Source organism: Haliaeetus leucocephalus, unplaced genomic scaffold, assembly GCF_000737465.1.
Source record: "Haliaeetus leucocephalus isolate CR32 unplaced genomic scaffold, Haliaeetus_leucocephalus-4.0 Scaffold173, whole genome shotgun sequence".
Taxonomy (NCBI): Eukaryota; Metazoa; Chordata; class Aves; order Accipitriformes; family Accipitridae; genus Haliaeetus; species Haliaeetus leucocephalus.
This window is the reverse complement of record NW_010972609.1, coordinates 875,459-892,445: the sequence shown is the minus strand read 5'-3', so window position 1 is coordinate 892,445 and position 16,987 is coordinate 875,459. Positions and strand designations below refer to the sequence as shown.

The window sequence follows — 16,987 nt, the reverse complement described above, 5'->3', positions numbered from 1 at the left end:
GCATGTAGCATACACTCCACTGGAAATGATCATCATTATCTGGAAACAAAAATGGCTATTTGGTATATCGTCAACCTCTCCCTAAGGCAGAAAAAAAAAGAATTTAAATAGGAGTTATTTTCCTGATTCTCTCCAATCGTGCATCCCCTAGAAATGTAATCTAAGTCTAACCTTCTCAGCTTTAACAAAGTGGACTACAGCCTTCCAAGGCAGAAAAGTTATCTAACAGACTACACATGAGATCCAAAGAACCAGTTACAACCAAATGAGTAGCTTTCTCAGCCCACAAACCCTTCAGTCAGATGGCTTGCTCTATCCTTGAGTGAGAAGTTATTCTCTGCAAGTTCATTTCTTTGTTGGCCAAGTAAATCCAAATCTCTTCATTAGATCTTTTTTATGTCCTCTCCTCAGTACTGTTGCAATTTCAATCTTTTTGAAAGATCTACTGAATTCACAGCTAGCTACATGTTAGAAGGATCAAATCACAGCCCAACAATAATGAAAATGCCTTTTTTGTACCTTGCCAGATGCAATAAAAGAATATCTAAACCATTCCATAAATTTATATACTATGTCGGAAAGCAGTCGCACTAATTCCTTTAGGCTAAGATAGTCAATTTATGGTGGTTATGTTCAAGCCCATAGAAGGGCATTTGGGAAATCTATTCAAGAGGAGCTCTTTACTGTGTGTTCCAACAGTCCATCCCTGTTAAAAGCACATAAAGAATGTTCTCTCCAAATATTTTCTTTCTGGGGGGAAGTTACCTGTCCTGATACCAGATAAAATGGAAATGATATCTACAGCAAATCTTATTGTAAGATATAACAGACTTCCAGTGGATAAACTTTTGCTGTCATTGCTGGAAGGGGTCAACCTTACTATTTATAGTCATCGGCTGTAATGACTTCAGGAAAATTGGCTAATCTTAGTAATTAAGGCCTTCAAGATTAATGAAGACTCTATGTGATTGCTCAAGTTTCCCAGTCATTGATCATCCAGCTGTAGGTCTCACAGAAGAGCTTTCACAGCTCTTGCATAACATGCAGAACAGCAATCGCTTGTTCAAGAGGTATTAGCTACACCAGTGAGCACGGCTCTTTGCACAGCAAATAGGAGAATACATAGATGGTCCCTACCTAACCCACTTACAACCCAAACAGAAACAGCAAGATGTAGTCAACTGAATATTCAAACTCATAGTAACCTCTCTGTAATATGTTGTCGTTGCATGCCGAGATTCCCTCATGTGATGATGTCTTTCATTGCATTGCAAGGCAATTTGTCTTAAGAATGTGTTGTTTGGTAAATATATGATACAGCTTTGAACAACAACATGTTATTACACTAAAGAATAATTCACAGCCCAGTGCTACTACCTTTGATTGAATTTTTTTGTAGTTTTTCATGATAACATCTTTAATAACCAATAATAATTTCCAGCTATTTTGGTCAATCATATTTTACCATTTTTATGAATGTGTGTTTACTTTCTGTATTTTGCTTTTTTCAACTACTTATTCCCACCTTCTAGCAATATACTCTTACAGGATATATTCAGTAAAAATACAATTACATATTTTGTCCTGCCTTGTGTCAAAAATGCATGCGTAGCACTTACTCTGTACAGCTGATCAATCCTGCCAATATAATTTTCAGTCATATAAGACAAGTCTAAATGATTTCCCTTTAGCATGTATGTATATCTGGAAGTTTACAGCAAGATGTGTTTGGGAGGAAGGCAGTAAGAAAATATTTTCAAATGGATGGTTGATAAGTACCTCAACGTTACACTCAAGGAAGACACAACCTGTCATTAGAACAGAAATACTGGAGAACAGTAAACTAAGTTGATAAACTCCTTATTAGGTAGCTGAAGGTAGAAGTCCAAGGAGTATAATGATGGTACAATAATTAAAATATCATGGAGAAGGGATGAACAGAATCACATGGAACAAAAAACAGAGTCGTCTTTCCTGCTCTTCCATACCTGAGGACAAGAGATTCTCACAATAGGGTATCTAAGTAAAAACATTGTTTCCTTCCTTTGCAGTGTTTGACTTTCCCCTTTCTTCTTCTTAGCCCCAAAGCCATCAGAATCATTTGTAGGAACTCACAGATGTAATTTTTTTCATTTCTTCAGATAGGGTATTGGGGCACAGGCCTACATTTTCTTCCATGGAGCTACTGTACATAAAGTGGAGTTAGGCTGAAGTTGAACTGCTTCCCCAAACAATTATTTCATTATCATGATCCAGAATTCTCACATCAGTACAACATTTACTGTTAAAACTGAATTAGATGAATTAGAGGTCATATTTGGAGGTAACAAATCTGCCCATCCATAAAAGCTAATACAGTTCTCAAAATACCCTTTAGCATCTTCAAAATAGTTACACTGCAGAGTAAGCATTATTTCATCAGGCATTCACAATGACAAGGACTCCAAGTCATTTTGCTATTTCACCAAAAACACAATTACAAAATCAGGGCTGCATATGGACATGCAGCCTGGAATAAAATGCTTAGTGCTACGTATGGATTCCAGCTCCACAGGTGCTCTCAAAGAAACTGCAGCATCCAACAACAGTATCTTTACTAGCACTTCCAACAGTTGGTTGTGTGTCAATGCCTTACTGGCACAGCTGGCACTCACGCAAAAAAACAGAGAAGGAAAAAAAGACCGACACCACTACCCTTACACTATTCTTCTCTCTGGCTTTATAATTTGTAGCAAATAACTTCAAATTGCAATAGAAAGGACATATCCTAATTTCTTCTCAGCCAACTTTACATTTCCTCCATGGCTAAATGGCTAACTCAGCATAGCCATGTCTTCCTCACCTGGCTACGTTCAGGCCAAGTAAAGGAACGGGAAAAAGAGAGGATGCTTCACCCATACTCCTATATACTTCCTATATTCATATATTTGTCTTTCCGATCTCCTGTATCAGTGCTGTTTCTACAGAGTTCGGTAAACATCACGTAGAGATCTTTGATCATGAGAAAAGCAAGTCTGCATATTTTCCATTGCAATTCATTTGTTGATGAAAGAGGTATATGCCAAACTGTAGCATGCCATAAAAGACATTTAGATATTCCCTAATTCCTATATTGCACAGGTCTATACTGCATTGTGAGGAAATTACAGACTAAAACCTGACAGGGCATATAACTCCTTCCACACTTTTAAACAAGTCATCAAGCCATCTTTATTGGATTTTGAATACTTGATACCCTTGGTAAAAATGAACAGTTCTTCACTAAGTTACCAAAACCACCAATACCAGTCATGCAGTGTTTCGATAAGAATTAGGAAGTCAGAAAGATTGTGCTACTTTTTCCAGCCCTGTGATTGTCGAGTTGCCCAAAAGATTAACCGTAATTACAAAGAAGCAACCTATGTTAAAGAAAGTAACACTGCTATATATTTCAATGAATTTATGCTATAAAATATTACACAGAAATATAGGTTTTAAAAGAGGAACATTAAATTTTATGACACAAGTACAAAGAAGTGACACAATTTCTTTATATAGAACCAAGGAGAAACTTCCTCTCTCTGTGTATGTATATTAGTCCACATTTTCTTATCCAGCCTTTAATTACACTTAATATCATATTTTCTGGCGTGTAGGAGAAGGGAGTAGGTGACCTAAAGTAATACCCAAGTCAATCGATTTGGCTAGCACTACTTTTGGGTTTTTTCCCTGTTTTTACCTTAAGTTGCTGAAACTGTAGCCACTAAAGTAACATACTGATATAGCAGAACAGGCAGTCAAACAACTTCCTGGAAACATAAATCATCCACTAAAAGCCTGATTTTATATTTTACAGAAATCTCAGGACAGGATATGAAGGGAAAAAAACCTCAATGGTCAATATATATAGGATACATATGTACCTATATGTATGGATCTCCATATATGAATATACATACACACACTATACATACACACAATGAAAGGGGTCTACATAGCCTTTTTTGAGAGAAATGTTATTATTCTCCTGCATCTGCACTGGCAGGGAGAAAACAAAAAAGCATGGTGGGCTGAGGAGAGTGGCAAAGTGAGCTTAAAAAAAGAAAAGCTTCATTCCTCTATCTTAATTAATTTCATTTGCATTTAAAAAATAAATAGTCAATTCAAGTACCACACATGACAAAGTAAAAACTAAACATGAAACATTATGGCAGGTATTGTTCTAGTATAGAACATGAGAGTTTTATAACGCAGAGCCCTTCAAACTGTTTCATATAGTTGTTCCATTAACATACTAGTATTTTGGGCTACAGCACACTCCACTTATACCTAATACTTACTAGGAATTTTCAGCTGTAATTATCAAGCATTTGAGCGATCTAAGCCTGCATTATGAAAATATTAATATTTGCTGCTCATACTATGAGCTTTGAACAAAAGGAATAATAATAATAATAATAGCTTTTAATAACAACACTGCTTTTCCATATAGGTTTTTTTAATCAATAATTTTCTGAATATTTTGCTAAAGGCGGTCAGTATTATCACAGACAACCACAGCAACAAGGAAAAGAACGTGTTCAAGGTCAGCAAATAGGACAAGTAACAAAAGTAGAACCAGGGAAGTAAATCCAGATCTAAGGTAACAGTATGAGTGTACAAAACCGTAACTACATATAACAATAAAGATTTTCTTCAGCTGATGCAGCACCTGAACTAGTTCACAAAGCTTGCTAATCAATCTCTATGCTTATCTCAGAGCTGGCATACATCAGACAGGACTTTGAATTTTTTCCTTCCCTTTTTAGAGCGAGCCACTGGAAAACACACACACACCCATGCTGGGCTGGACACGTGTCGGTCCTTGGAGCCCAACATCCTCTCTGCCAAAGGCCAAAAGCATGTAAAAGATGGACAAGCACTTTTGGTGCTTCCCTGAAGTACTCTACCAGCTCCCAACCAAGCTGTGCTACTTGCTCCTTGTCTTACTGAAAACCATCATACACTCTATTCCCTTCTTCTTGTACAGTTTTGTCATCATGCTTTGGGACGTGCACGTTTCATGGTAATACAGGAGATTATATCTGTTTTCCTCGGGATCTCGTGTTTCTCTAATACCCTTTAGTCACACTTCCAGTAAAAAAAAAAAAAAAAAAAAGGGAGCTTTACTAACACTTTTAAAATGTGTTACAAGCCCTTTAAGGTAGCAGTTTGACAGTGCAGGTCTCTATAACAATTATTAAACTCACTATACATTTCAGTATCATAACTTGATTTGCTCACTCAGCCATTCAGAGAGTCTAAATATACTAATCTAAACATACTAATGACTAAACATAAATAAATTATGAAATAGGGGAAAGACACTGGTGATAACCATGAGTTTCAAACTAGTTTTAAGGGATCCCTCAGGGTTTCCCTCACACTCTGTTTGCTCTGCTGAGCAGGAGGAACTATCACCCTCCTGTCCTGCATTCCTTGGAAACTAAATACAGCTCTAACCACAAGAAGTCTGAATAACCCTGACTGTTCTTTACAGACATAAGTATTTCACTAAAAATTCTAGATTGTACAGAAGTGTATAGTGCTTTAATCATCAGTGTTAAAATTCCTGTAAAATTTTATGACAGTTTAGTGTAAGTTGTGTTACAAGTAAGTTTCAAGCTCTGTCTCAAAACAAATGAGGTATTAACAAAAGCATAGAGGAAAGTTTTTCTGAAAACATCTTCCACTTTTTCCTTCTCCAAGAACTTTAAAAATACAGTATAGAGTAAGAAACTTTGATTTTCCAGGATTTTACTAAAAAGACATTAAGAAGTGATTTCAATTAGAGTTTAATTGTCACATATCCATTTAAAAATCCTGACTAACCACCATATTATTTTACAGTCTCAATGGCATCAAAAAGGAGGTGGCAACTCTACCTTTTTTTCTGAACTATATTCTCCCCTCTCTCCATTTCTCTAATTGCACTAAGCCCTTGAGTTATTTTAAGCCTACTCCAAATTTTGTTTACTTATCTGCAAAACAGCTTGAGAACTGTCCATCTTAACAGCTTTCCTGTCCAACAGTGTCAGAATTTTCAGCAATTTTGTCAAAGCATGGCCAGTTTAGCCCACAAATTTGGTAGCAGTGAGAAATCACTGACTTTACAGATACCAGCTGATGAAGAGAGAGAACTCTGCTTTATTTAAACTGGCCATTACTTTTCTTAATTAAGTGAATGTTGAACTGGAATCTCTCCTTATTGCCCCCTTTCCTTTGACATTCAGCTATAGCTTGCTGGTTGCACTGACGTGCAATTTCTGGAAATACGAAGCCTTTATTTTCTAAGTACTGGTAAAAATTTTGGCTTATCGTTTCAACTCAATTGAGCAACTAACTTAAGATGCATAGAGTTTAATTTTAAGCGTACTTCAGAATTTATGATATCTGAAGTGTTTACAGTAGAGGTATAAACCACTTCTGCTATAGTTACAACTGTTCTACAAATCTGACAGTGCAACACCGTAAGTCTTTGGAAACGCTAGTTTAAAGGATCACACAATCTACTCAATATCAGCCCTAGTTTCCAATTGTAGCACTAAACGCTTAATTCTGAGACCTGTTATCTGTGCCCAACATGCTTTTTTTTATTTAAAAGCAAGAGAAATTAAAAGACACATGGGTGACAGTCTTTTTTTCTGAATATGCAGCTACCACTATTTCCTAGTGCATGTATTTAACTTAACATTCACTATTCTGTTCAGAATTTTGCCATGAAAACAGTTTTAGTGAAATGCTTATCCATTAAAGCAAATTTTTTTTGATATATTTTAGTCTAAATTAAGCCTTTGTTACACATTATTTCTGCAGAATACAGGATGAAATTTTATATCAGAGAGAGCAGGCACCCCCAGCAATATCACCAACTATTCAATTGGTATATCTGCCAGTCATTCAAATATAGCATCCCCACCTGCATGCCACAACCTCTGAAGACAGAGCTAGCATCTGTCTCTTGGCTCAGTGGAAGAATAATAGTTTCAAAAGACTTGGATAAAGAATCACTCCAGCCACCAGGTTCTTGGCATTCATCAGCAATACAAGGTATGGGTTTAAGTCAAAGCAGTCTAACGCACATGGGACTCAAGCCCAGATCTTCTTTATTGCAGGTGAACACCAGCTATTGCTTGCTCTTTAGCAGGTCCCTCCTTGTAGGGTTTTACCCCACTCAATGTATAAAGAAATACAACTCCAGCACATCTATTTTGTCCCAAGACAAAACAAGACATCCTCCTCCCATCAACCTTATGTTTTGCACAATGGAAGTGACCAGCTTTACTTAGAGCATGAAAGGCAACCCCTTTCTGACTTGTCAATAGTTTCTTCTTTTAAGAGGAAAAAAAGACATAAGTTGCCTGCCAGTCACCCTTAGAATTTGCCTTGTAGATCAAATCCTGCAAACGCAACAAATATTTGAGACAATATGGCTGGAAATAGGAAAAAAAAAAGTGGTTTAAATCATTGCTCCCACTGGAGGAAAGCCCACAGATCAAGCTCAACCGTTATTTGTTCCTTTTGGCCTGCCAAAACTTAACAATGCATCACTTACAATCAGAGGCACCATATGTCGGCTTTTGCTCATCTAGTGATTAGGTGAGAGGAAGGCAGCCAAAGGTGTAGTGGGGCAGGGAATTAAAGGTCACATAGAGGAAGCTAAGTCATTGCAGTGGAGGCTAGAAGACAGGATTGTAAAACACTAATTGTCAGAAACTTAATCGTTCTTCTTTTCCCTGAAAAACGAACATTTTATTCTCCTGTTTTCCCCTGCTCTATCCTTGCATCTAATTATGTGGCTCCTGTTTCTGACTAACCTGGTATCACACCCTCACAATCTTTTCTTGGTGTCCTCACCTTCTGTCATTTCCACTCCTTTTTCCTATATATATTTTTTTTATTTTCTCTATTCTAATTTAGAAAACTATTCCTCCCCATGCACAGGACACAGGCTGCTGCTTTCAGTTCTGACATTTAAATCCATCCTGTCCTCCAGCATCAGGTCAGAGGAGTTACAGGGAAAATACAGTTGAGCTTGAGAGTATCAGTCACTGTGCAGGAAACGGCACGGCCACCAAACCACGGCCCTTGCAGTCAGGATCTTCTGTACCCAGAGCTACACAGTTAGGTTTTCACTAGCGCTAGAGGTAGATCCTTAAAGTCTTTCAGAACGAGCATTTTAATTTTAAATTTTGGAAAGGCTATATATTTTTTTTTCAACTTTGGTCTTGGAAGCTGCTGGTCTTTCTTTGCTAACAATTTACCACTAAAAATTTAGGCAAATATCTAGCCCAAAAAATGCTTGCCAAATTCTAATCATTAGTTACAAAATCATTAGTTACAAAATCATTAGTTGCTAAAAGCAGGATCTTACTGAAGTGCTTTAAACAAACTTCACTATTAAGACAGCAGACAACTTCAAAATGCACTTGCAAGTCCATGGAAACTCTTACCACTCACTGTATAGTTTTGTATCTTACTGTAGTTGTATTAGGCTTTAATATTGCATCTTCATGCAATTATACTACAGATTTCAAAGAAGAGATACTACAATTCAGATACACGCTCGCACACACGCACCCTTTTTACCTCCTATTTTAGCAATTACTTTAAATATTTTCTGTAGTCACCAACATAAAAAGCTCAGTCGTGGCAGCACACAACAGCAGGGGAGGCAAAGAGCAAAGCTGTTTATTAGCATGTAAGATCATTTTCATTAGAAATTAAGTAACTGTAAATGCAAAACTTCACATTTTACATCTCCACCTGTTCCACAAAATCTACAATGCCTTAATTATTGCTTAAACATATATGTAATTTTCCAAATTATATTAAATTATATTCTTCAAGTTAATGAGGCACAAGGTATTAAAAATGAACTACCCTCATCTTTCTGCCTCACACATTGAGAGCAGTTCAGTGCTATCAGACTATTATGCTCACAGTAAATAAATTCATTCAGAATAGGCATCAGGCAAGGCCAACAAAATATCTTTAGAAATAAAGTGACAATGCACGCACACAAAACATTTTACACGCTTTGTTTTCTATACTTTGGTTGGTGCTGACTGTTCTCTATGCCTAAAGAACCAAGAGTATCACCTATGCAGAGATCTTAAATCATTAAAATCTCAACAAGCATTCAGATGTAACCACATCACTATATCACATGGTTATACCTATATATCTATTTCATTACAACTATGAGCATAGTCAGATAATTCTTGCTACTATCTCCCAGACAAAAACTGAGCTACGTATATATGTAAAAAAGTTAAAATACTGCTGGTTTTACTTCCTTCCAACAGAGGAAACCGAGAATTATGTTTAAAATATATGCCTGCAGCTAAGAACTGTAAAATCACTTTCAACTTATTATCAATGCATCGATCCCAGAGTAAAGGAAGAGAAATCATGAATTTATTAAGAATGAACAGCATCCATTTTAATACCCTTACTCCAGTTCCTGCAAGACTTCAACTGAACAGTACCAACTTCACAGAAAACATTAGTACAGTGGAACTGGTGTGATCCAACAGAAAAAAAAAGTCTCAGTTATGTCAATGCAGAAAGACCTATTCTTTATGTAATGATACTTCTCTCAGCGTCTCCCTCACTGTTCTGCAGGCCTAGGGAGAACCAACATGAAAATGTGGCGAGCAGGAGATAAAAAAATAACAACGGCTCTTATACATTCCTCCAATTTTTATAAAGAACCATTTGCCGGGATTTAACAGATTGCTGCTGACGGCTGCGCACAAGCAAGCAGCACTCAGCAAGTACATACGCTAGATGCAACACGGTAACGGGATTACTGCAAAGCCATAACCAGGAAAGGGCCCCTTAGCTCCCTGTCTAGCGTTACATACCTCATGACTTGCAATGGCCAGAGTTCTTCAAAAGGTCTCCATCCATTTTAAATATATATTTAAAGAGATGTCTATTGTATTTTTCCAGAAGGAAGACAATCTATTTATGCCAAATATCCACATGAAAACAGATATAGAACTAGATGAAAGATTTTCGGCATCAAATTGAGAGCTTCCACTAAAAAAGGTGTAATTACTGTGTAACACACCTATTAAGACAGCACATTTACATCACAACTTTGGGACAAAGACTGAGGTATTCAACAGGTAGGCTCTGTGGATTGAAAATAAAAAAAAGAAAAAGCACTACACAGTGTGCTGAATTACAGGGGTAGGCAGCTTCAGCTGTGCCAGAGTCTCTCTGAGCTGTCTAGGATTAAAGCTTATACTGCTCTATCCGACAGTGCAGATGACAACATCAACAGAAAAATGCTGGGAAATACAGCTGAGAAGAATCTCTCATCTCTCATTTTTGTTAGGTGTTTGTACGTAAATTGGCTTTTGAGGAGTTGCTTCTGTCAGCTTCGATGTTCGTGAGACACGCATGCTGCCACCTGACTCCAAGTAGGGACACTAGGGTTAATGAATTAAGCTTTTAATTAAGCTTTCTTACACATACCTCCCAGACTACACAATCCAATTTACCTCTTTTTCTTCATCCAGAAAAACAGAACTAAAACCAGAAGGCAAATCAATTTGGTCCCATCATTAACTTTGTGGCAAAAAGCCTTTGAAAAAGGTTATTTATTATTACATCCTCTCCTGTGAGCTTCTTAATACTGCTGTAGCCATAGGATGTCAAGAAGAGGCACCAAGAAAGCTTCTCCCATGCAGTGATTAGTACCAATTAAAGTGGTTAGGGAAAAAAAAAGAAAAAAGACGTGAAAGTCAACTGTGAAGAAAGGGAAGACACAGAACAGGCAGGAAATCTTACATTTATATCGCATCCTTCATAACTGCATTGAAACTGGCATTCAATTATGCTATTGACTTTTGCTATTTCACTATTCTGTTGGGGGTGGGAGGGAGATGGTGCAATTAACGCAGTAGTAAAAGTTTCCACTGCTGTGTTCTAAAGTTTCCAAATCCATTAAGGCAACTGGATCATGTTTTCCACCAAATCAAGTTCATAATCTTTACATAGGACCAAAATTGCTCATATAATTTATGTCTCCAGAGTATGAAAACTAAGTTACCACTTTATCATCAGTCACATCACATTTAAAAAGGTGCTAACATTTCACATTTGAAATTAAACAACTAATTAATTTCACATATTTTAATGTGGTAACTTAATTTTGTCTTCTCTGATTTTCCTGACTGAACAATTCACTGTCCTATCTTGAGAGAACTAATCAATTCTCTCACTTCAGTTAAAAAGCAGATAAAAATTAATCATTTCTAAAGGTTTACCTTATTTTTAATTTTTTGAAAAATAAAGAATTCTTTAAAATTCCAACATCCATTCTATGCCTTAGCAAGAATTTCTGTTAATAAACTGGAATTTGACCTTGATGAAATAACTGATTTAAGGCCTATAAATAATTTTCTTTGAATTAAAAGTAGTCCTGAACTTTAACTAGACTTCTGAAGAATATTTATAATACTTTGGAAGCTTTTGCTTTGCTGGTCACAATATTACCCATCCAGCCTAGACGAGACCGACCCAAACAAACATTTTTCCTAACAAACTCCATGGGATCTGCCCCTGCCCCAGCTCTCAGAAGGAATGTCCCATGGTTGTCTTGACCACTGCCGACCACAAATACAGGGAAGATGCAAAACTCCAGAGACATGTCGAAGCAGTTTTACATCATCTCCTTGAAACTTTCATTGGTATATCTGCTCTTTAGGACAAGGGGTAATGGTTTTAAACTAAAAGAGGGTAGATTCAGGCTAGATAGAAGGAAGAAATGTTTTACGATGAGGGTGGTGAAACGCTGGAGCAGGTTGCCCAGAGAGGTGGTGGATGCCCCATCCCTGGAGACATTCAAGGTCAGGTCTGACGGGGCTCTGAGCGACCTGATCTAACTGAAGATGTCCCTGCTCGTTGCAGGGGGTTGCACTAGATGACCTCTAAAGGTTCCTTCCAACCCAAACTATTTGATGATTCTATTCTATGATTCTGTGATTCTTCTGTGCCTGCTTTCTGCTCCTCTCGGTGGCTCTAAGGCACGTCGAGCAAGTACAGCCTCGGGCCATGGCGCTTCCTGGGCTCCGACACCATGGGTGCTGCCTGCCTGCTCCATCTGGGGAGGCAGAAGGAAACTTTGCTGGTCCCACTTGCCACCCCAGCCTCCAGAGCTGCAGCCCAGGACAAATGTCCAGGGACACGTATTTACTCCGGTTTGTCCAACAAGACCTCCTGCTAGCGTAAGAAACTTGGCCCTCTCTCACATGTATGCCATTGCAACAAAGCCTATCCTTCTGTTGCCATTTGTCCATCTGCATCAGATTAAAGGAAAATGATTGAAAGTAATTAGTTCTTAAAAGGTTTTAATACAACAGGAAAGGAATCCATGTAAAGGAATGTCAGCAGTAGCAGCACGTGACAGCTGCAAGAGACAACATCATTTTTGCATAACAGAATTAATGTATCCCATCAGCATTTAAAGCAGATAATACATTAGACCTGGTAGTTTCAAATATTATATTTGTATGATATTTAATGACTATTTGTACTGGCAAGCAAGTCTCACTGCCTTTCTACGTATTAGTAAGTATAGTACCCATTTTCCTGAAGTATTAATGTATGGATAACTGATCTCTTATGCAAAGCTGAAATAGGATTTAATGAACCTCCATTACTCAAGCTGCACATTTTCCTAAAGATGAAAAATGCCATGTACAATGTGTTTTCCTGCATGTGAATAAGCCCATTAATATAGATTTCTGAACAGAGTGTTTCTGCTCAGCAATTTTTGCCCTTTGGGAGGGGGAGGGAAAAAAGAGAAGGGAGCAAACACTTCCCCTCACTCGCCCACATCATCTCCAGAAAGGAACTGGATAGGCTTTGTTAGTACTTTGGTTTCAAAGCTCTTCTTAGTACTCAGGCACAATTGCCTTCTGACAAATGTTTATTAAAACTTAGCTGCAAGTAGTTAAATCTGGTTCACTATATTCTTCCCCTACTTTGGTAGGAAATGCTAACAAAGAAAGTAAACAAAGCAGTAGAAATTTGGAAATATCGAGAACTGCTGGTAGTTTGACATCTTGTTTGCCTCTTTTAACAATTCCCCCACCCTGAGGAAGCCCATGCTAGGAATTAAATCTGTACGTACTAACAAGACATAGTAACCTCCAGTCAGATTCTTAAATGTAAATTCTTTTTCTTTAGCAGCAATACGTAAGCACCGGTAAAATTACCATTTAGATGTGCAAAAAGCTGATTTGCAGCCTCAGTCAAGTATCTGAAACACAACTTTTTGTGCCGTTGCAGTTTTAGGGCAGCACATCCTCGAACTCTATTTTGTTTAGGAAAAAAGTATCAGAACGATGTTTCACTACACATCATGTTTGTAACAGATGAAAAAGGAAGTTTACCTTTCATCACAGTGTACGTTCTCTGTAAATACATCATTACAGTAAGTTATTATATGTGCCTCAGAGAAACATGTTTTTTCTCTTTCAGCAGCTAACTAGTGGACACCAAAAATATTTTTTTTAGTTTTTTAGTTTTTTTACAAAAATTCGAAAATTACCATACTTTTCTCTACTTAAAAGCTTGTTAAGCAAATCTACCTTTCCACTGTATTTCCTCTCCTACCTTTCCCTCTCAACTTTCACTATTACTCTTCAAAATGGGTCCACTGGGTTTCAGATTCTCTGTGGAAACTATCCTTGAGTTTTCTTCAAAACTTTGCTTTCCTCAGAAGCTGCCAAGAGAACTCTGTTGCTTTCCCTCTTACTGCTCAGACAATTAATAGATACTGATGCCAGAATCAGCAACAATTGCAGACATACTTCATATCTAGAATCTCAATAATAAGGCTGTACAAAAACTAGCATTTTATTTGATAAACTCTCCTGCTCAGCTGTAGTCCTGAATCAGGTAATGTAAATTTTTTGAGAGCTTTGCTGTTGCACTGCACAAGCCCAATACCTTAAGAGGAAAAAAACCAAACCAAAACCAATCAAAAAATAAACCAACAACCTCCCCCCAACCCCCCAAACATGTCACACACTTTCTGTGACTTCCCAAAAGCAGAGAGTATAATCCATTCATCCCCAACAGCTCACTGGTTAAAAGTCATACTTGAGCACCACTGAGATGAGGTTCAAGCCCTTGGTCTGAATATGGCTTTTGGCCTCCTGCTTTCAAAATAACCTCTCTAAAGTACTGCCTACTTCAGAAAGGCAAATGGCATTGTTCTCTCCCAAGAATGGACCTGAACTTTCTTGGGAAAAGGACAACAAAAAATCCAAATGCTTTAGAATCAATAGCTCCCCCCCTCCAAAGAAAAAAAAAAGAAGAAACGTTTTGATGGAACTGACATTTTCTAAGTTAGAAAGTAGCCCTGTTTTTTCTGTTTTTTCCAAGTAGGATTATTTGGTATCTCTGAGGCCACATGCTGCAGCCACAGCTTCTAGCTTTACAGAAACAACCCTATCCATTAACACTGAAATATAGACAAGGCTATGAATTGTATAGAATAACGATCACTCAAAGAATCTTGCAAAAAGCCAATTCCTCTCACTGGAAATGTAACTGGTAACCAGTGAGCTTGCTCTGCAGAACAGCTACGTGTTTCATAATACAGGCTAACAGCTTCTCTTGACAAGTTTATCATTATGATAGACTATGCAGTCAATCACATCATTGTCCAACAGTGCGAAGCTCTGGTAGCTTGGCTGATCACGGAAGGGGAATACGCAAGATGTTGAAATGCGGTTTCTCAATTCCTAAGTCCCAGCAGGAAGAGTTGATGCCCTGTAGCACACCACGTACACTAACAGGAAGATCAGAGCCTCCAAGACAGGACGATTGTAGCCAATTCACAAGCCTTTGCTTCCTCCTACCATGTCACCAAACCTTCCCTCTTCATCCAACATTGCAACACTCTTTCAAATCACAACTCAAGATACTGCAGATTTACATATTTTTCCAATATTTATAGGCTGCATGCGGCAGACAACCGGCAGCCCCCTGCCTTTCAGAGCTCCGCACACCGACCGTCAGGAGCACAGAAGGATATCTTGGGTATCCAAACTACTTCAGCTGACTTGAATTCCATCCTCCCTCCCCAACTTGTTTAACTGGCATAGAAACTATGCGTGACCCTTAGAACAAGGATTAAGATCACATAATAAAAACAACAGTTACCACATCTTCTTTCCTTTTTTTTAAAAAATAGTGTGCTACATGAAATTCTGCCATCATTACTTTACACATTTCAGAATTCTTCTCCTACAAAAAAGGTGTTTTTCTTGAAAACTAAAAAACCCCAAGCTGTAGTTAAACAGTGAAGAGAAAAGTGTAATGATTCCAGTATGCCACCACAATTTTCTCAAGAAGAGACCAACAGCTAACTGAGGTTCTGAGCTTTAAAAATCATTCTTTCTACCAGAAATTGGCTGTATGTCCGATGTATACGCATGTGGGAGAAGGACCTGCTTAAAAATCATGAACACTCAGCAGAACTGAAAATAAATAATATAATTTCTAATTTCTAAATTCCTCATTTCTAACAGCCTAATTTCTACTTAGGATCTAAGACACCGTTCAGAACAACAAATCACAAAATGTTATTTCGGTTTTCTTGTCAGCAAGTATGATTCTGTGAACAGATATAGAAGGCCTGATCTTGTGAAGTATCCAACAACTTAAGTGGTCCTTGACTGTAGAAGCAGCTGGAACATACTGCTTCTGTGAAATGCTGATCTCTTTCACCACTCATGAAAACAAAATAGCGATACTCATTACTTCATCACTCACTATTTTTGTAGACCCATCCCATATGAAAAAAGTGAGTTGTGATAAAAACAATTTAGATGTAGAATGATATCTTGAGAAGCTCTGTTTAGTAATCTGCTTCCCTCTTCCCCTCAAAAGTCTAAACCAAAAGTAACAATTAAATGAAACCCAGAAAGGTTTTGTAAACAGATTGCGACCAAAAAGAAAAATTCTTACCTTGAAGCATCAAAGCTGTCATAGGATCCAACTGTGTAGTGTCTAAACAGTTTCTTTGTTCTATCTGTTCGTGTTTCTGCACAAAGAAAAGAGAATTTTTAATAAGACTCCTGTATTTCTTAATCAAGTGCTGTTTTAATTTGCAATTTTAAAGCAGATTTTCTGCTATACATTGATAAAAGAAAACTTAGAGTACTTCATAGAATCACAGAATGGTTGAGGTTGGAAGGGACCTCTGGAGGTCAACTTGTCCAACCCCCTGTTCAAGCAGGGCCACCCATAGCCGGTTGCCCAGGACAGTGTCTAGACAGCTTTTGAATATCCCTACGGAGGAGTCCGCAACCCCTCTGGGCAACCTATTCCAGTGCTCAGTCACCTCACAGTAAAAAAGTATTTCCTTATGTTCCCTTACAGTGAATTAACATGGTTTCAAGTAATTTTGAAAAAAAAAATTGACTCTGGAGCTGAGACATTCTTTTATCATATCGTACACATCAAGTGAATAAGAAGAACTTCTTGTAGATCATGTATCATATCATTCACAAGTTTTAAAGTTCCACCCCCATTCTCAGTGGCAAAACCTTTCAAGTCCAATTTTTGGTTCTTTTATAGCTTGGACAAACAGGCAAAATACAAGAAGAAAGAAAGAAGAAAAACCAGCAACAAATTTCGGAAAGGTTGGAAAAATAGCCAAAAGAATGCAACACAGTATTTTTTGTTTAAACACACACACACACACAAAACTAGAGCTATTTCTGTAATTTTATTAGGCATATGGAAAATGGGGTATGGGGAAAAGTAGCTGCCCACATTCATTGCCATCAATCAATTCTCACAGGAAACAGCACCATGAAACTTGTACTACCATTATATAGCAAAAGCAAACAATCCAAACAACTGGAGGATATGGGGTGATACAAAAAAAAAAAGAAATCCCGTATTTGGGAAACATGAAGAACAAAGGAATAAG

General features: G+C 37.6%; 1 protein-coding gene across 1 annotated transcript in view; it reads right to left on the bottom strand.

Annotated features, from left to right (window-relative positions):
- The window catches only part of SHANK2 (SH3 and multiple ankyrin repeat domains 2), a 314,299-nt gene that overhangs the window by 143,457 nt on the left and 153,855 nt on the right, over positions 1-16,987 (bottom strand). Inside the window, exon 13 of the mRNA XM_010563678.1 lies at positions 16,018-16,093. Coding sequence (XP_010561980.1) covers positions 16,018-16,093 — 76 coding nt within the window. The remainder of the gene's footprint in view (positions 1-16,017; positions 16,094-16,987) is intronic.